This window comes from Rhipicephalus microplus, chromosome 8 (assembly GCF_043290135.1).
Source record: "Rhipicephalus microplus isolate Deutch F79 chromosome 8, USDA_Rmic, whole genome shotgun sequence".
NCBI lineage: Eukaryota > Metazoa > Arthropoda > Arachnida > Ixodida > Ixodidae > Rhipicephalus > Rhipicephalus microplus.
In genome coordinates, this window is record NC_134707.1 from 118,795,119 (window position 1) to 118,817,143 (window position 22,025).

General features: G+C 47.1%; 1 protein-coding gene across 1 annotated transcript in view; it reads left to right on the forward strand.

The window, feature by feature from the left end:
* LOC142769350 (uncharacterized) overlaps positions 1 to 22,025 on the forward strand; it is a 41,209-nt gene that overhangs the window by 12,982 nt on the left and 6,202 nt on the right. The window contains exon 2 of the mRNA XM_075872520.1: positions 8,123 to 8,290. Within this exon, the coding sequence (XP_075728635.1) occupies positions 8,123 to 8,290 (168 nt within the window). The remainder of the gene's footprint in view (positions 1 to 8,122; positions 8,291 to 22,025) is intronic.

The window sequence follows — 22,025 nt, forward strand, 5'->3', positions numbered from 1 at the left end:
TACAGTCTCTGCGCTGACGTCAAAGGCTACCCAATGCAACTTGAGACGCACCTCTTGCCTTTCTGGGTCGACGACGACGCAGGGCCGGTCTTTCACGGAGAGTAGGCCAGCGTCCAGAACTATCTTCTTGGCTTCATCTGTCTTCATGTTAAGAAGCCAGACGTGCGACATCTGATACGCTCCTATGCCGCTTACCTCTTGAATGATGCCTAGTTCCTTGAGCGGCTTTCGGAAGTCATTAATCCCGTACGGACGCGCTGCGATGTCGCAGTGCACAACCAACGTGCGTCTGAGTCCTTCTCCTGTGGGCAGTGGTGGCAGAATTAAACGGTAGTCCTTGGGAAGCGATGTGCACGAGAAACCGCGGCCAGCGTCGGCCGCTGTAACAGCTCTTGAGGAGCCTGCCATCCTGCGTCCGCACGCGTCGGTGACCAGAAGCAGAATGACTGCGCCACACCAGCATGACGTTGCTTGCGTGTTAAATACTTAGTTGCCATACAAACGTAAGGTTCAACTTGGTTATGTTTGTCGTGTACACAACATAGACAAGATGTACACCTGCTACTAAATATTGCACATTTATTAAACACAAGCAACTGCGGCCTGTAACGATTGCCACTATGTTAATGACACTAGTGCTATTTTTTGCAATTCACAACTTCAAGAAAAAAAAAAAACCAAGTGGACTGGGGAGCAGCGATAGTTTACCGGCGGGGTCTGCCAAGTTTAATATCCGTTTCGCGCTCGTTCTAAAGGGCGACATCTGTTCACGCTTTATGACGCTTCTAGGCTCATTCCATAGATACGCCCGCCTAATTTATTTGATTGAGTATTGGGATGCTTTTCGCGCAATGTAGAGGGTGGTCGCGCCAGCGCAATGCTGTAGCTCTTTCGCTAAAGCAACAACTACATAACGGCTTGGCCAAAACGAATACAGTGTGCCGGAAACATTACGCTATCATATTGGTTCACCAAGCACACGAATTGCCACGTCTGAGTTCTCGTACAAAAGCTAGAGAAGTGCCGGCGAGTGTGACCGGCGGCTGTCGGTGAGAAGACACTTAATTACGTTCTCTGGGAGTGCTTTAATCGCGTCGCAACGATGTTTGTTGATTCTTGAGTTGACACCATACACAATGAAAAATGCTTCATTTAGGTTAATTGATGCCATATGGCTGCGCTATATTGTCATACTTAATCGTCGTAATCATGTATTCTAAAACCCGGAAGCACGGATAACACAATTGTACGGGCTCGGTCAGTAGGCCTAACCTTTGGGGGAAATCATGGTGGTAGAACATGTAGTGTACAGATCCCAGCTTTGTACACTATTTAAATTGCACGCCATTATAAGCCCACCCATCATCTGCTTACTGCTTCCCAGCATTATCGCGATGGTGGGCAGAGCTTCTCAGCTTAGTACACCATGTGGCCCACCATAACAAGCAGCACCCATCATCTGCTTAGTGCTTCCCAGCATTATCGCAATGGTGGGAAGAGTTTCTCAACTTGGTACACCATGTAGCCCACCATAATAAGCACCACCCACCATATGCTTAGGGCTTCCCAGCATTATCACAATGGTGGGCAGAGTGTCCCATTATTGCCCACTATCTAGCCTCTGCTTTCCACCATCATTTCCACTTTACCCATCATCTGTACACCATACCACCCAGTATGTCCCAGCGTAACCACCATATTTTCCACTACGTCCCACCATAGCCATCATAATTTCCACCATGCCCACTATTATTTCCACCATGCCCACCATTATTTCCACTACTCCCACCATGTTTTCCAGTATCAACCATGGCAATTTTTCCGATAGGGCAGGCACTCACCGCATCGATGTCGCTGACGCCGGCCGATCACGCAGCTGCCAACCACTGTTACGAAGCGCGCCTCCGACGACGTTACGAAGGGCGCCACGAATCTGCCGCTGCCACGACTGTTACGAAAGACGGCGACGCCAGCACGGTCCCGAAGGCGCCACTGCTTCGAACTCCGCCGGGAAGGTCACCAGCCGTTTGGTAGCGTAGGTTTCTCAGCCCGCGACTGCTTCTGCGCAGAGGTGATAGACGAGCGGATGAGACGACGGTGAGTTAACCCTTTCAGCCCTGAATTTTTTATTTTGGTCTGATACACTTTTTGTGCGTGTTTTTCTCGTAGTTAGGACCCCAGAAGATCATAAACAAAAAATTGAGCCACTGGTACAAGCATTTTCGGATTAATTAACGTGGCATCAAATTAGGTAATTAGGGCCCTGTGATTGGGAAATGAAAAAAGTGGCTTATTTTTTTCTGCCAATCAATGGTGCACACAAAATGGAAACCAATGTCTCACTTTTCAGCTTAATACCCACTGAAACAGCTTCGGTATGACGTCCGGAAAATGGCGCTTACCCGCCTCAACTTACGCGCCTCGGCTTCACGGAAGACCTCGGTCACGCTTCTTCTTCTTTGTGGCTGCTACCTCCACAAACATGGCACAATATTGGTGTCATTTGCAGTGGGGATCATTGAAGAACTATGCCCCCGAGAATGAGCTGTATTAGTTACGTTTCCGAGATACTAGGGGAAAATTTGTGCGGTGGTGTCAATTGACACCGCCAGGGCCGAAAGGGTTAAACAAAATTTATGTACAGCATGTATACAGAGGCATTACAAACTCGGCACTGGGGCCGACAGCTTAGAGACCCGAAGAGCCGAGCTCTCTTCTCTGACACATAGGTCTACTACTGCTGGCGACGCGCCGCAGGGCTTTTTTTATATGCACCGGGTGGATTCTTTGAGAAACCAAATGTCCAACCAGAAGCGCCGCTGGCGGTGAGGTCAGAATCCTCCAATGGGGTCGCCGCTGGGCCGCGTCATTCTCATCGAATTCGGAGCCGCTGCGCGTGGTTGCAGCCAAGGACGAGTGACGTCGCCACGCATTGCGTAAGACTCGTCAGACAGGAAGACGCCGGTTGCTTCAACGGGCTCTTGGGCTGAGCGGGCTCGCTGTGCGTTGCGGGACAGACAGGCGCCACCGGGTGATGAAGCCGTTGAGTTGTTCGCGTCAGGCGAGCTCGCGTGCTGGCCTTGACACAGATTGCCTTTTTCCCGAGGCATGGACGTTCGGTGTGGACTCGCAGGCATAACAGTAAACGCATGGCTAACACGCTGCTGACACCACCCGCCGTCTATGATGACGCTGAACACCATTTTATAATGCTGAAACGGAACACGTGTTCGCGTATGAGCTTCGCAAGATAGAGAGAGAGAGAGAGAACGAGAGAGGGGGGAAAGAGGGAGAGAGATTGACAAGAAAGACTGTTCGTTGTCAACCAGATTTCGCTAACTTGAAGTTTGGCCACCATTGCGCTAATTTTACAACGCAGTGTCTGAAAAGCGAACAGTGTGTGAAGAGCGACAAGCAGTGTTTGAAGCATGAAATAGAAACCCCTTTATTCGGAAGGATACGGAAAATGACCATATTTGACTCACGAAGGTCGACACATAATCTGACAATAGGAGAAACCCAATCTGAAGCGTCAACCCTTTCTATGATGTTGAGGTTCAGGAGCTTGTGAAACTCGGCAGATACTGGTGTTCGAAGAGAAAAGGGAAGACGTCCAAGCTTAGACGATACCGACTCCACCTCTGGGCACTTCTTGAATTCGTAAACAAATCCGTAAGCAAGGCCAACTCAGAATCGAAAAGCACAGAGAACTTGCGCTCTAGAGCCCGTGGAAGGCATGTTGATCTTCGTACCAACTTCAGGGTATGCCGGATTTTCAACTACACTGCTGGACGTCTGGAGGAACTGCTATGTCGCACGTTCAGCATTTACTTCAAAAGCCCTTATGCCGTGACGGTTAATCAAAGAAGTGCCTCGTAGAAACACCTAGAACAGGAGCGGCGCACTCCCGCCTTTGAAGTATGACGTCGGCCCAGAAACAGACACGCACAGAGACTGCACGCTTTGAATGATCAAGCAATGAAACGCGTGGAGCCGGTAAAAGTGAAAAGACAGCAAACATTTAGTGAAGACTTTCTCGGAAAGGATTTAGACAAATCAACCTGAGCCCGCTAATAGAGTCAATTGGACATAAAAAAATTTGCACAGGAATGATGGCATCTTCAGTCATTTCTCACTTATCGCATCTATAACTTTACTTAATAATACGCGTTAGCTCTCTTAAAGATCATCAAGCACTATACGCGTTGTGCAATGGTCGAAAGTTCGGTCCTTGTGGCGGCAACTTACCTTTTTGTCCGTTTTTCTTTCTTCGCATTTACATAATAAATAACGCTCACTATACCTTACTTGACTTTCTTGTCTGCTAGCCCTAAGTGAGTGCAGGGTTTGTCACTATAGACGGTTTCAAGGTCACAAGCGTTGTAGCCCCCCCCCCCCCCCAAAAAAAAAAACAACTTTCGGTCACCTTATTTACCAGATCCTAACTTCGAAACTGAAAGCACGTTCTCAAATTTTTTTCAAAGGTAAAGAAAGTCTCTTCAGTTTTTCAGATAAAAGGAACGTGTGTAAAGCTAAAAAAATCTGTTATTTTTATGTAGCTCAAAATAACACTTATTTGAATATATTTCGCCAAATAAGAAAAGGAAAGAGTAGAAAATCAGCAGGCCATTTTCTAAAGCTCTTCTTGCCTACCGATGCTATTAAGGCACATCGATGGAAGAAACAGGGTGTCGTCAAGGGTGTGTACCAGGAAGGGTGGGAGTGATGGTGAGGACATCTGGTGAGGAGGAGGCAAAAACGTATGGCGAGAGTAAAGACCTGCACAGCTATATGTAAAGAGGTGGGAAAGCAAAGCAAGTGTGATGACGAGGAAAAGGAGGGGAGAGCACGCCTGCGCATCGCAAATGGGTGTTCACTCGGCTGCTTCGGACGCCCGACATGCTGCGCTGTATGAACGCCACAGTCGCCGAAGGGCAGGCGCACCACTACTTCGCACTTACGACAACTTTCACGTTTAGTGCAGCTGCATCATTAGGTAACCTCTTGAGCAGCCTAAATATTGTCGAATTACCGATTTCAGTGCTGTGTTGAAAGCAGCGCGAAAACGAGATGAAAGCTAAGGAACACAATTGATTCTCACCTGAAGTTTGATAAGCACATTGCCGCTATTTCGTCCAAAATTTCTTTTGGAATTCAAGTTGTGATTAAAACCCGCACTTACTTCCCTTTGGACATTCTTCGCTCACTATACTTCGCCTTCATTCATAGTCACCTGACATACTGTTGTTCTTCCTGGGGAAACGCCTATAGGACTCATCTGTCCAATATTACTCCTTTACAGTGTAAAACTTTGAGGATTATAATTTTTAGTCACTGGAATGACTCCGCTACGCCTATTCACAATAATCTCGGCATTCTCCCTACCCATCATTCAATATCTCTGAAATTATGTATGGTCATATTTCGCGCGCGTCAGCATGATATTGAAATAAACAGTATTCCATCCCGTTATCTTATAAATCCAAATTCGGCCAGATTTTTCTTACAACATAGTTTACTCTTGCCGGTGGTGCACTCAAACTATGGTAACCAGACAGCTTTGTTTTCTGGTACTTACCTCTGGAATTCACTACCTACGTCCATTAAAATGTGCCGCAATATGGCATCATTTAAAGCCCAATTAAAGAAACATTTACTTCAGCATCTTTGCTAACATTTCATGGTACTATTTTTCACGTTTTCTTAACTCATATGTGTTTTTCTTTGTTTCATTTTCATTTGTCTTTTTCATTCTTTTAGCAACTGTGTTTTGGCAATTGTCAATTGTTTTACGCCTCGTTAACTTAGAATTCGCGTAGATTTGTCTCAGAGTGTACTAATGTATAGGTTTCTGTACTATTGCTGCATTTCATGCTTTTGAATTATCTTTGTTTTTTCTTGTGTTTTTTTCGCTTTCCGCGTTTTGAATATGCTTTTCTTTTGCTCGACATTTGCCTGCCCTGTATTCCATTCCACACATTATCGCAAGGAGGTTCCCCTGACAGTGTTTACTTCGGGACCTCCTTCTGTAATACTTATGAGCCATGTCACTTGTATTTTCATGATGTCACAATAAACTTCAACTTCAACTTCAAACAACACAAGCGCTGACGAACACTGACATACCAACTGTACCGTCCACCTACATGTGCACGACATCACGGCTGACGCAATGATTAGTTGCGCAAAGAGTTATGTACACTGTTTCTTGAAGGTAAGCATGTCTGCCAAGCTATTGTAACAAAGAGGCTGTTTATACTGTCGGCAATTGAAGTTCACTTGCAAAAAGTCTATTTCATGAACTAGCACATGATGTCTTTATCACCTTCAGAGTGAAACTTTCTAAGCATTACTGCATTGTGCAAAACTTTACAGGTGAGTATATACCATTGGTATCGGCCAAGCGAAACTGTCGTGTACAGCGGGAGCGATTGTTGTCAAACAAAAGCAAACATGTTAAATAACTTGAAAAGAAGGATGAAACTAACTAGAGCAAGATGACAGTTTTTGAGAGAAAGAAATGCAACAAACATAGTATATGACTCAAAGTGTAACATAGAGAGAGCGAGAGGAAGGAAATTATAAGAAAATAAAGGGACCAAAACATGAAAACATACCCACACATAGAAGCAGACATGAAAAATTGACTTTAAAATATAGGAACAAAGAAAAACAAAAACGAAGCACAGTTGGAAGCGGAGAGATATAACCTCTGGGAATAAAGGAATAATCGAAATATAAAGGCACCAATAGACAAAAACACAGGAGAGGAAAGCAACAGTTGTGAAGAAATGAGGATTAGATATGGGCCACATTACAGAGGAATAAATTCCCCCATCTGTGCTTTCCTTCAGTGTTCGCCCAGCCCCTAGAACACTACCATATCTTTTTTTTTTACGATTGCATGTCATTTGGCATCAACAGCATGTCTGACTCCCAAATCCGGACATTTGAGAGTGCTGCTAAACATGTTTTGTATGTCTTAATTATACGCTCCTCTATGGGGTGCCCAAAATGCGCTCAAAGCAGAAGCTACTTTGCATTCTTTTTTAAAACAGCACAACTGCAATGCATAGGCAGAATTAAAGCGTAACACCCTCCCCCCTCCCTCACCGCGCACTAGATATTATGCATTGCAAATGCCGCACGTTCACAAAAGCACACATTCCCTTGGCCAGACGATGACGTACAAACACAGCAAGGAGCATGCGCTTGGTGAGTTGGCAACTGCGAGCAGTATTTCGAACGTTTGAGCTTTATTATCAGCTATACAATGTTCTGCCATGTCGATTTCGATGTTAAACTCGGAAAGTCGCGAGAACAAACGTGCACACAACTGCGCTCGCATACATCACAGTCAATACATCTCATGCAAACTAAAACCTTGCAGTACAAATACCAATATTTTCATTGTTCATTCATTGGCAACGCCAGCCATGCAGTACACACCTGTTCTTGCTTATATAGCTACTGAAACAAAAAATCTCGGTACTTACTCGACATGCCGAACATGCTTCCGATCTCTGCCCAAGCCCGGTCCTTCTTTGTCCGATCTTTAAAAAAAGGGTGCCGCTTGTCATACAGATATGGGTACATTTTAATCGCGTCGATGAGGAGCTCGGCCGAGCACTTAAAGCTGGCCGTGGTGGCATTCGCCTGATGCGAGGAAAAATCCACGGAGGAACGTACGTGCCGTTCGTACCTCACGGCAGTAGGCAAGCGCAACGAGAAAAAAAATAACATACGAAGTGGCCGGATGTAAACAAAGGCTGACGTCACTTCTGGTCTTCGCTGATTCGTTAAAGTGTTTTGCGACTGCAGTCGCGCGACCAAAAAATCGGTCAGGAAGCGACTGGCCAAAACAGTCGCTTTGCGACCGTTTGCGACCGTTCGCGACTGCTTGCGACCAGTCGCAAATGGTCGCGCGACCGCGACTAGTCGCCGGTGTGCACCAGCCTTAACTTGCAGTTGATATAGCGCGCTCTGCCTGCTCAGGCTTCACGAGCGTTTAGTTCGAAGCATCCAACTTTCGACCCGATTGAACTCGTCTGTGTGAAGTGCTATATCGTGTAAGGCTAAGGCAAAGGGACTGATGCTGTGTTGTGCTGACTTCTGGCCGCAGGTGCTGGCCACCTCGGTGTTCCTCGTGGTGCACGTGCTGGCGGGCGGCGACTCGACGCTTCGCTGCATGGCTACCGTGGCGTTTGCCATGGCCGTGCAGGGCGTCCACTTCTTGCTGTGCGGCCTCTTCTCGCCAGTCGTCACCACCAGCATAGCCAGCTCTTTCTACGTGAGCGAAGCTTCCCTATGACCGTATGCCTGCTGTGGGTTCCTCACCGGGGGAAGGGGGGTTCCTTGCGTCCGCCGCAGTGGAACAGTGGTTATGGTCAGAGCCGTACCCGGGAGTTTATTTTTATCGGGGGTGTTCACGAGTAGAGCTGTTAACTTGGGCAACTGGTGGTCGATGTAAAAGCGTGTAAATATTTTAATGTCACCCGCGAAGTTTAAGCATGAAAAAATTTCGGGGGGGTGTTAGAACTACACCAACTACCCCCTAGTTATGGTTGTGGTTATGTTTCTCGGCTGGTTGAGGGTTCGATGTTGGCCGTGGCGGTCGCATTAACGATGGACGCGAAATGGTAGATGCCCGTGTAGTGTGCGATGTCAGTACAAGGTGGAAAACACCAGATGATCGAAATTTCTGGAGTCCTCCAGTACGGCGTCTCTCATAATCATATCGCAGTTTCGGGACGTGAAACCCCAGATGTTATTAGGTTTTGCCACATCGCTCTCCCTTATTTCTTAATATTTACATTGCAACTATTTTTAATAACATCCTTTCTGCTTTTCTTGGCCTCAATCTGTTAGCTCTCATCAATATTGGTTTTAGACAAGAAACTTGAGTGCCTCGATAAATTTCGTCGGGAATCTGCTCAACCGCGCATGCTGTTTTAAGCAGTAAAGAGAGAACCTTTAACTCATAGTATGCAAAATACGGTCCGGCGGCGAGCACTAAGATGTAAAGAATTTTCGTGGCACAAACTCGTTTATGGTGGACCGTGATGATCACATGAATGCCGACAAACTGATACCCTATAAGGGCCTCACCCCTTATATTACGGATTCTGGATTTTAATTTGCAGACCACACAATGATAAGACGAATAATTCATTCAGCTTGGAATAATTCTGTCTGAGGAATCGGTATTTTCACATCGCTTGGCAGCAGCGGCTTTGGAAATGGGTGTCTGTCGCTAAAACCCACGCATTCCACTACGTCAGTTAGTTTTAATTGAAGTGAAACTTTGCACTGTTCATATTTGCCATACCTGCTGCTGCCAATCAGGTGCATTTTCGCGAACCATGGTCACGAATGCAGAATGGTCGTGTGTGAGGTTGATGCACTTCGAAGAGAGGTTGTATGTAGAAATGCACAAAGCCTTGATATGTTCAACTATACCTGTACGAAAAGAATGAAACAAGATCAGGAAACGTTAGCCTCGGACAACAATGCTTTGGGAAAAGAAAACGAGGACCTAGCAAGAAGGCTTGCGGATTCGGAGCAATACTCCCGTATCAACAACATTGAGATCAAGGGTACATACCTTGGCTGCAACGGTGGTACTGCAAACCCATCTTGCGAAAAGTCGGAGACAAGATAGGGTGTCCAGTGACCTCTATACAGACATTGACGTCATTCACCGTGTACACGCCAAGAAAGACAAAAACTTAGCCCAATTTTGCGTGAGAACGAAGATGGCTGACTTCATAAGAAGAGCTAGGTAAACTACGACAGACCTTGATCTCCCACAGACCCCAACCGTTCTAATCTATATCAATCAATGAACACTTGACGCCCGACAACAACCGCCTTTCTGCGCGAGCATTAGCTGTGAAGAAAGAAATAAGAAATCACAGCATATCCACGGAGTGAATAACGATGAGTGGGGCGAAGCATTGGAGGGTTTCATCGCTAAACTCTGAACCATCCGCGAAAATCGCCCACCACATCTTCAAAGACGTGATAAACACTGTATACGTTTATACAAAAAGTTATTATTGGTAAGTAGTAGCTATACGTCGCTTCCGTTCCCCCTTCATATAACGGCTTTATGGTCGGTGAAGTGATGGATCGGTGATGGGGCGTAGCGGAAGGTATGCGAAGACAAATTAGTGGGCAGTTTTTAAAGGTGTAACTATAGGCGGTCACGTGGAAACAAGGGATGGACACAGTGGGAAAATCTATGGTTTTTTAAACGAGCACCAGGATACAAGTACCCGACCATCTTCCATTTCATATTGGCTACTTCTCAACAGTATTGGCTTTATGGTCGCTGAAGTGGTGGATCGGTGATGGGGTGTAGTGGGATATTTGCAAGGATTAAGTAGCAGGCAGTTTGCCAAGAACTATAGGGTGAGCACTTTATAAAACTACAGGTGGCTACATACAATATCAGAGGAAGGACAGTCCCACACCCCAAGGAGCTTCGCCTTCAAAATTGAAGTCCCTTTGGACTGATGGTTGTCGAATCAAGGTGAGAGAAACAGAGGACAACCGGTTGTGTGTCATTAGAAGCACAGGAGACCTGTCCGAAATTCGCTGATGGGGTCTAACCAAGTCTGACTTGGCTTGATAGAGAAACAGAGGACAACCGGTTGTGTGTCATTAGATGCACAGGAGACCTGTCCGAAATTCGCTGATGGGGTCTAACCAAGTCTGACTTGGCTTGATAATGAATTACGTGTCTTCCAGAAGAAAACAATTAGTGTCAGCTAAAAAGCCAGAATTGGCTTTTTTTCATTAAAATGTTCTTTCACTGCCAAATAAAATAGACGATTTCAGCTTGCTGCTCGACACTTTCGGAATACCGTCTTCAGTTATAATATTGACTGAAACTTGATTAACGCCCACATCGTACATGCTTCAGCTTCCTGGCTATCAATCGTTCTTCCGTAATCTTCGTGATAAGCGAGGTGGTGGTATTGTGCTTTCTCTCCAATACGATATCTTGGCCGAGGTTGCGGATGAATTCACGGATATAACTCCTGATTATTGGGTATTAACTATGCAGAGCCGTAGCAACATGTTCTCCGTCATGTACAGACCACCATCTGGAGATGCAACCCGATTTCTTGTATACCTTGAAGAGCTTTTCAGTTATTTATTAGAAGGGATAATCAACTAGGTCTTACGTGGGGGCGTCAATATAAACATGCTTTCATCGTGTCTACTACAAAGAGAATTCCATTCACGCATAATGACTTATGATTTTTCAAACACGATATCTTCTGTAACACGCGTGACTATTGATGGCGCATTCCTTTTAGATGTATTCATCTCAAACATTAACATCGACTTGTTAGAGGCCGACGTCGTGTACACTGACATTAGTCACCACCTAGGTGCTATATTCCTAATAAACTGTATCCACGCTATGGCTAGTAAAACTAAAAAAAATGTTATTCAATCTACCACGTCATTGCCAAAGAGGCATGGCATAGCGTTTACCAAGTGAAACATAGTGACTTTGCATGCACTGCTTTTATTAGCACTTTCAAAACTTTTCACCATGAAAATTTGCCAAAGAAAAAAAATTGACACGGGTATCCAAGGCGCAAAAACCTTGGCTAATGCCTAAGCTTCTTGATATGGCTAAGCGCAAACGTGCCCTGTATGCCAAATTAGTGAAATCAAGAGATCCAGCCCCCTTAAGCAAATTCAAGAAATATCGCAATAGTTTGACAAATCAGCTTAGGGCTGCAAAGGGTGCTTATTTCATAGCAATGTTCAGTGACTCGGCCAATCAAAGAAGTGATAAAGTCTGGTTCAAATAAACGCTTTTTAAAGCCTAATTCACTTTCAGTTATTTCAAATGTTTTGATTCCGAATGGGCAACAACTTTCAGGATATGTGACACTGATTGCTTTTAATGCGATATTTTTATTGAAACCTCGGTTAAATGTTATTGATGGCCTTAACAGCTATGCTCAGTTCCTGCCTGCAAACGCGTTCAGTGACACCCTATTTCTTGTCCCAAGTACCCCAGTAGAAGCTCTTTATTGTTTCAGTAATATTGGTAACAACCGCTCCCTGGACCTTGGACGCCGTTGGTATCCACATTCGCCCCGTAAAATGTGTGCTTCTTAATTTATGCCATGTTGTTACCCATATTTATAATTTGATAATATCTACAGGTGTATTTACAAACAAACACAGATCTCACGCGTTGTTCCAGTCTACAAGCACGGTGATGAAGGGAAAATAAACAATTATCGGCCTATTTCAATATACCCAGTGTTTCCAAAAGTCATCGCAAAATAATGCATATGATATTGTCGCGACGTCAAGAGAGAGGTCGTACTCGAAGAAGCTGAGAAAACAGCAGCGGGTCGGTCTTTTTGTTAACCGCGTGAGAGAGAGTTCCTCATCTTTCTCGTTCTTGCGTTCTGCATAAAAGCGTGCAGATGCGCGTATGCGCTGTCGCCTTCGTCTTTTTAGCGGGACGCACGTGACAATATTATAATTTTTTTAATCACCACAACTTGTTTCACGATTTTCAACATGAGTTCGGGAAGCATCGCTCTATTGAAAAAGCCCTCTTGACTCATAACAAACAATTACAGATGCATTTAGTCATTAAGACATTGCATTAGCCATATACGTCCATTTTTCAAAGGCATTTGACCGGATTAATCATTCCAACCTTCCCAGCAAATTAGAAAAAAATTGTGGTGTGCGTGGGACTGCACATGCTCTTCTGAAATCTTATCTTTCAGACAAGATACAATTCATAGACGCCAACAATGAAATAACTGCAAGAATATGCTGGTCGTTGTTTTGTGTCACAAGGAAGTATTTAAGGGCCCCTTTTATTTTTAATTACCATAAATGACCTGGAACACTGCACAGATAACGCTACATTTGTCTCTCACGCCGACGACATGATAGTTTTTAATACAGGGAGCTTGGAAACAGAGATAAAAGTAATGACTAATAAAACACTGTCTGTCATAAATTTCTGGGCTTAGGCGAATTTATTAAAACTAAATCCTTCGAAAACAGAAGTTATTTTGTATACGCATAAAAAAAAACCTTGACAAATAAGATTTCTGGGCTCTCAGCAGATAGATATGGTTGATTGCGCTAGTATCCTTGGAGTATACTTTTCACGGCACTTTACGTGGAATGTACATGTTGATAGTCAACACTCTCAGGTGTCATCGGTCAATGGGTGCCCTTGCACGCATGTGATATATTTTTCCTTCGAAGGTAAAAATTATAATATAAAATGGCCTGCTATTATCTTTGTTACAGTACGGTAGCATAGTGTGGTGCACTACTGGAGTGGCGATTTTGCGCCAGCTGTACTTACTACAAAAAGAGCCAAACAAAACACTGCTTCTGTATACTGTGTATCCTCTACAAAGGTTCTTTTTCCAAAATAGGATAATTTTCCTGTTTTCTCTTTGTACAATGGCAGGCTGATGTGTTATAAAGGGTTCGTTAAGCATGGGACCAATAACACGATTATTATTGCTAAAATTAACGTAAGCCCAAGTGTTCGTCTCACCAGGCACTAAGAAGTTGGGACTGTACCCGACAGATCGCGTCACCGATCATCTGCAGCAGTCGCACCTCACTTCGGCTCCGCCAATTTTTGGCCTTCACGCCGTTTTTTTTTCGACCCTATCTAGATAATTTCTTCACGGGTGGCCGAAGCACATAGTCTGGATTATTTCGATACAAGCTTTATTGCGAAACTCGCCCGGCGTGGCCAGGGAGAGCTTTCGAAAGTGCTTGACCACGCCGCACACTGAGATCGGCCTGTCAGCCTTAGATCAAGTACGGCCGCCCGCACGCCAGCTCATCGACGACGGGTGACCGCTCGGCCGCCCACCGCTGCCTCGTCACCTATGTCATAGCTGTCTACCGCTATGGAGTACGCTATCGAAAGACAGGAAGCTACCGCCGAAGAATTATCGGACAAATCCTGGCAGTCGTTAGGCCTCCGCGCCCAAGAGCAACGCCGAGCAGCCCTGCGCCTTGCCGCAGCCGCCACATTAAGCCAGTCACTACGCCAACTTTCCAGCCGTCATCATCGCCCCCTTCGAAGCGAGCAGGTATACCTCGCCTGCACAGCACCGTCACCGCACTCCGCTGCCTCGCCTCTCGGCTGACATGATTCGTGTCGTTGCTGCACAAAAAGCCCTGTAGAACTTACGCTCCAGCCTTGGGACTTGTGCGCCGCCTTGCTGCAAACAGCATGCCTGCAATATATCCCGCTCGCATCTCGCGACACGGTGCGGATCCACCCGGTCAACAGCACTTTTACGCTCAGCGTCGCAGACTTGGTTCGTGCTCAAGCCTCCGCATCACCTCCTTCACGGTGTCCGGTAACACTTTCATCGTCCACCTCTACACCCCCCCCCCCCCCGCCAGACAATGCCTTCAGGGGCATACTTTACCACGCCTTCGATGACTTCACTGACCAAGCCATCCTTGACGACCTCCAAGCAAGCAATCCTACCCTTTCTGTCGTGTGAGGCCGCCGCATAGCCAAGTCCCCTCACATCTTGGTTACCCTTATAGACCCGGAATAACCCCGGTGGATTTTATAGCATGGTGTTCAACTTCGCCTCGTTCCGTCTCGCCATAAGGTGGAAGCGTGCTGCAATTGCCGCTCGACCGGCCACCGGACCGATGTATGCCCCAAATTTTGGCACCAGCTGTGTCATCGCTGCGGTGGTGCTCACCCCCCATCGCCCGAAGGATTGCCACTAACCTGTATCCCTCGCTGCATCGTCTGCAACGGGAATCACTACACGCACAGTTCTAATTGTAAACACTGCTACTTGCAGTGCCCTCAGCGCCCGAAGGCCCCGGTACTTGACACTCACTACTCGGCAAAACAATCTGCTGCACCCCCAGCAGCCACGCACTCGTCCCAGCAAGCGGCATTTGGACCCTCATCAGTTCCACCCCTGAAGTCGGTCCCTGCTTTTTCGCTCCTCGTACAAGCGGTGCCTAAACCTACCTCTCATTCCACGCATTTGACATCGGCCCGCGGCGCCCCCGGCTCACCCTTGGAGCCACAGGTCGTTGCACTGCAGCAAGCAAACGCCTAACTCCAACAGCAGGTCACTGCACGAAACGCCCAAATTGTGGCTGAGAAATAACTAATTGATTCCTTCCAAGTGCAACTGCACGCACTTGAAGAGAAGCTGGAATCAGCGATCACGATGCCGTCCTCTCTTGCCACCGCCATCGATTCGTCCTCCGACATGGACGTGCAGACCCCTGAAGGATGCACTAGCAAGTTCCGCAGACCGAACGTTCCTTTTACATCTCTCCACCTCTCCAAAGAGATGCAGATAGCTATCAAGACGGCCCTGGTGGTACTTGAAAAACGGTTGGAAAGCCGCTTTACCTCCGTCCACCAGCTTCTCACTGCACAACGCAAAGCTCTCAATTCTCTGCGCACAGACTTTGCCGCCTATTCCCCCGCCATGTCTTTCCAATCTCTTCAATCAAGAGTTGACACCCTGCCAACTACCGTGCTCGAAAACATCCAAGCCAAGCCAACACTCTATGTCCGCACCACCTATAGTTTGACAGCCCGATCCTCGCCGTCATAAGCCTAGAGAATGTCATCCGCTCTCAAAAATGGCTGACCCATCCGTCGTCACCATTTGGCAGTAGAATTGCCGTGCTTTTCGTCACAAGCGTAACCACCTCTTTCTCCACCTTCTACAAATAGACCCCTCAGCCTCTCCAGATATCATCGCACTACAGGAAACTCACGCGAACGTTTTCCTCTCCGGTTACGTTGCCCACAACCAAGTAGCTCATGATCCTACGCCCCACCCCGTCAAGGCCATCTTCACCCGGTGGACACTCATTGTCAATCGAGCCGATCCGACCTTCCCTGCACTCCACCACGTTTTTCTCAAGGTACTACCTGAGCGATGCGAGCAGCCCGCACTTTTCATTCTCAATGTGTACAACACCCCTCGTGCCACTGACGAAGCATCGCTCATTGCCCTGATTCGTGCCGCTGCAGCGAGAGCAGCCAAATTACCCCTTCTTATTCTCGGCGACTTCAACGTTAGGCATCCGGACTGGGGTTACCTTAAGACCGATGGTCCCGGAAGGAGGCTGTGGCAGCTCGCTCATGACCTCACCTTTTCCCTGCTCACTGATCGCACACAGCCAACTCGCATCGGCAACAGTGCCGCGACACAACCCCGGACCTGAGCTTCTGCCGTAGTGTGCAAAACGCGCGCTGGTCCAACACGCATCATTCCCTAGGCAGTGACCACTGTGTTCTCACAATTTAAGTGAACACGTTCCTCTGCAAGCCACGCCCACACACAACCCGCCACACAGATTGAGACGCGTTCCGAGAACACCGGTTGCACTCTGCTGCCCTCAACATTGAGGACCTTTCAACATGGACCGATCAGCTGCTAGAGGATTTCGACGCGGTCCCCGCTTCAATCACTACCACAAAGGACCATCCCGCAATCGACTCCAGCAATGGACTCCCGCCTTGCCCATCTGTGGGCCGCAAGACGTGAACGAGTGCAAGACGTGACCGATAGGCTCGTCCTGGCAGCCTAGTTGGCTCGTCACCCTCGGAAAGTCTTTTCAGGCCTGCGCCCAGCAATCTGACGTCAGTTCCGCCCGGCCGACTCTCGGGGAAGCCGCAGCGAGCGCAGCGCGGGCGGCGCGGGTCAGTTCGGCGGCGTGGTGTTGGCGGTGTTTCACGTTTATTGCTTTCCGTTGTTGTTTTGCGGCAATTTCGTTTCCGTGCGCGATGCTGGAGTGACGCGACGATGCCGAATAAGTGTTGTGTACCCGGATGCACCAGCAACTACAAAACAGGAAAGAAGATACAAGTGTTTTCCTTCCCTAAAGACGCCGACGCTCTCAAACAATGGCTACACGCCATTCCTAGGAAGGACTTCGTGCCGACTTCGTGCACTAAGGTAAGAATTTGAGATGCTCCTGTTCTTAGCTTGTCGTTGCTTGTTCGGGTAGAAATCACCTATGATGGGAAATACTTGAGCGTCTGGCCGCCGGGCCTCGCGAAGCGCTGACGCCAGCAGTTGATGAGAATCGCCCAGAAAGGCACGTTCGCAGCAAGGATGGTCAGCTGCGCTTTGTTCACTAACAGTGCCGTGGTGTCGTCCATTCTTGCAAGCTCTCGGTGGAAGCGCTTCGTGGAGTGCGGTGACATTACGCTCCCGTGTTTCCTTTCATGTTGCTTGTACCGCTTAGCGCAGCGCTTTTATTTAGATGCTTGCGAAGCGTAGGTAGACTTTGTTTTAGCTACACGGACTGTAAACACGGTCATCCAAACGGGAGCGCATTTTTTTTTCTTTTGAGAAGTGGCGTCTCAGACGTTCTTGAAGCGTTTGTGCAGGTGTGCGCGGATCATTTCGACGCTTCATGCATCGAGAAGACGACATCGTACACGGATCCAAGGACAGGGAGAGTTATTGAAGTTGCACTCGCAGTACCACGGTTGCGTCCTGGATCTGTCCCAACGGTATTTCCCGGCTGTCCGTCCTACCTATCAGTACGAGACCAGAGCACGAGAGAAACCCCTGACGCCAACAGGAGCCGACAAGAAGCCTCCCAACTCGCCCGTGCTATAGAAGAGTCGCTGGCGTCATATGAAGCGGAGCAAGAACGAGACCGGTTTTCGTCCCTCGAAGAACTAAGGGCTCGCCTGCAAGGGGTGTCAGTGTCTCCGAAGTGGACTGTGATTCATAAAGAAGAGTGCTCCATGTTTTTGAACATTATCGACTATCGTGAACCTTGTTTGAATGCGTCATTGACCGTGTTTGCAAACCTTGAAGTCTTTGCCTGCTATCAAGGTTCACCAATCAAGAACCTTGGTAGCGCTGTTGTACCAGACTCAGTTCAAAAAGTAAGTTCCTTGTTGGAAATTTTGAACAACCTGTCGATGCTGTCTGAGGAGCGCTGCACTTATCGCCACCTGGCTCAAGCAATACATTCCCTTCTGGACAAATTGGAAGCCAGCATTGATGAAGGCAAGAAAGAGACGGTGAACTTTATGAAGGAGCAGCTACTACTCCTTTCTGCAAAGCGCATTCAGTATAGTGCACAGGTGATGGTCTTTGCATGCATCTTGCGTACAATATCACCACATGCCTACAAGTTCCTGAGAAGCACAGGTACACTAACTTTGCCCCACCCAAGCACTATTAGAAATGTGTGCTCGTCTATTCAAATGTGCCCACAAGTTGATTCTTCTGACGACACTTTCCTTCAGTATGTGTCTCAGAGATTCAAACATCTGCAGCCACATGAACACACTGTGACGCTGATGCTTGACGAGATTCATATCAAACCTTGTTTAGATTACAAAGGTGGGAACATATGTGGTGCAGCAGTTAACTCCAACGAAGCGGCCACATCGGTGCTCGTGTTTATGATACAAAGTTTGCTGAGCGCATTCAAGGAGGTGGCGCACATTCTTCCGGTAAAAACCTTACAGGGTGAAAACCTGTAAGGTTTTTACGCATTGAAAAAGATCAGAAGGCGAAAAATAAAAAGGCCCGAATTTTTCTTGGAAAGTAATTTTCCAAGCGTCGCGTCTTTCTCTTCACATTTATTCTTGTGAAACTGCACTGAGTGTATTTGATTGCATAGTCATGACTTGATTTCCTTGGTATACTTCTGCCTTATGTAAAATGAGCCCTGTTTCCAGTTTTGTATCTCTTTACAAGTTGTTAGCTTTTAAAAGTGCTGTACCCTTTTTTTATTTTTTTTAACTCGAACTGCCTCGGTGCCTACTGTAGCAGTTGTACAGTCCTTTTTGGTACCTGAGCTTTGTACACTTTCCTTGCGCACTCTGTGTACAGACATGTTGTGCTCTGTGATTTGTTTTTTCTTAGATTTTTGTTTGATTTTTTCGCTAGGACATGCACCTACCTGTGGCAGTACAATTAATTTTCTTTCTGTCATTTATCATGCTGTGGACCACAATTTAGTCACCAGTGTTCTTATGTATTGTATTTTTTGGCAAGTGTTTGAACCTGATACCTTGTGTTGCTACTGCTACTATGATAAACGAATGGTATGTTTTCCTCTAACCTACAATTTAAATAAAAGTGTGCTTTTTCTGTTCCAATGCTCGGGGATGTTTTTGCTGTTACAATCTGTTTTGTTTTCTGAGTTTTATGTGGCAAGATGTTGTGTTTTGTACTTTTGGCATATTTTCAGCATTAAGGGCAACATCTTGTGTTGCCTGTCGTCTGCCTGGACCGAGAACAATGCGCACTGTGATATTTGTACAGACGGCGTCTGGCTGTGATAAATAAATATGCATTATTCCATTCCCGATATTCATTATTTCTTGATACCTTGATAAGTTCCCCCGCTGCGGTGGCTCAGTGGCTAAGGCGTTGCGCTGCTGAGCATTAGGGCGCGGTTTCGATACCCGGCTGCGGCGGCCGCATTTCTGATGGAGGCGAAAAGCAAAAACGCCCGTGTGTACGAGATTTCGGCACACAATAAAGATTTCCAGGTAGTAAAACTTGATCCTGAGCCCTCCCCTACGGCGCGCTTCATCACCTGCGTTGCGTCGGCGCGTTAAACCATACAATCAATGGATACCTTGATAAATCGTGCGGACATGGTGTCAAGGAACCTCACCTGAGTCAGTAGGCGTGAAGGGCGCGCGCGGCAAGCGCTCGCGGCTGGCGCAGCCACCCAGCGAAGGGCGGCCGGCGTAATGTGACGTCGTCGACGTCACGTCACGTGACGCGCAGGCCTGAAAAGCTTCCGGGGGTGACGGTTGGCTTAGCCTTCCACATGCCTCCCTCTTTCGATAAATAAAAGAGTTCACTGACTCACTGGACTGTACCGACCCGGAGAACTGTTCGACGAATAAACTTCTTAACCCGCGAAGATTTGGTTCTTATTCTAAACAAAACTGTCACTTAAAACACTGATGCAACTTCATGACTATACATTTCAACTATTATCTTCCTATTTTCAACGCTTCGTTTCATAAACATTGTGTTACTTTATGCGATGCTATACGTGTAAGTTCATTTGGTTTTTTATACATGATTGTCTGTCATTACTGCTGCTTTGCCGACTTGTAACGGGGCCGGGACCTCGTCAAGCTCTTGAGCTTTTAGTCCTGTACTCCTCCCATCAAAAGAAAATGAATTGATTGATTCTTTACGCCTACGTGCTGTGCAAAGTACAAACCCGTGGATGAAAAGACTCATCTTTCATGAACATTCTTCAACCCAAATAAAAAATTGGCAGATCCCACGTACAGTGGGAATCGATGATATGTGAAGCACAAATGAGAAATGTTGATAAGTCACTTTGAAATGAACACAATGTTACGAGGTGGAAGTAAATGATGCTGTAAATGACTTCCGTGTCATGATTATCCATCGACGTCACGTAACACCAAATTTGGTATATGTTGAGCTAGCAAAACGGCCGCGAGCGCATCATGAAGGGCCCAATATACTCCAATGTAGCGTTGATGCGCGCGCACGCTGGGCACAGCGACGCTACGATAGCAAAACGCGAGCACTCTATAGTCTGACGCAAGGCGCGACCGGCGCGACCAGCGTCCGTTGGCGCGGCCCGACGGCAGCCGGCGCGAAATGCGACAAGCTGCATTTCGCGCCGATGCATTACCCAGACAACACTGCGTCTCCCTCCTTTCGTGACGGAGGGACGCCGGACGCGCTGAAACGCGCGTGCGTCAATCAACGCAGCGCGGCGCGCGCCGGCGAGTATACACGAGAACACGCCAATCTTACACTCATGCGACTTCAGCGGTATACTCTCTCTCTCAGAGATGCCATATATTGCTGTGAACTGCCAAGGTGTGCCTCGCTAGCATGGCAAGCAGTGGCTCTGGGGCTTTAAAATGTGACAAAAGCGCCTGTTCACGCTGCGCTAGCTTATAAGATGTCATCTGGGGTGCCACTGCGCCAAATTCAGATGGAAAACAACCAGAGAAAGAGTAAGATATTACTAAGCACGGTTTGTGAAGATCTCAACATGATGCGGCAATCGCGCCGGTGTGGTGTGTCCTGATTGCACAGATTTCCACCCGCAACGAAAAACACAGTGCTTCGCCGCCAGTGGATATAATCGCAATCGGCAGGAAAAACTACGTCCAGTAGAGGTGTACGAGTAAGTATAATTATTGCGTTTACTGAAGCAAGACGCCAGTTGTCCCACTTTACAGCAGCGTTTTGCGTGCAGTATGCCTGTATAGTATGCGGCACCAGGAACCTGCCCGGGCCTTCACCAGGCTCGCACTCGCCACCTACGCGGCCTTCACCACCACCCCGGCCGACCACCTGACTTGACGCGCTGGACGCACGGTCCACTGCATCGACAACTCCTGGCCTTCATACAGGAAACAAAACTTTTCCTTTTTATTTAACTGATGCCGTAGGGCATACTAGCGCCAATAAAAAAAAAAAAAAGTATGCGGCACCAAATCAATGCCGTACTTTTTCGCAGGCTGTATGCCAGTAATCGGATATATTATGACTCACGCGTGGATGCAAGCACCGCTTACGCATACAATTGTAACGGCGTACTATAGCGATGCAAAGAGACGTGAGCGGCACGAAAAGCATAGCTTTCGACTGTGTCGAACTGCGGCATGTCTTGACTCACTAGGCGAATCCGTGCTTTCGGTTGGCGTCTACATAGCATTTTAAAATCTTGTTCTGGTTGGTACTTTCGCAACGCATGTGTGTTCTGAGTGCTCGGCATGAGTGGCAAATAATAAACACACGCAGTAGATGAGCGTAAATTAGAGCGAGACTCTAGCGCTACGTTGACGCCGACTTACAGCACAAATTCTGCCTTGCCACAGCCAAAGCACGCCGCAGTGCGACTGGGTCGAAATCAACGCTTTCTGCTGTTCGCGTTTCTTTCAATCGCAATAGTAAGTACCTAATAAAGTTGCTTCTGAAGTCTGTAATGCACGTGCCGTAGACATT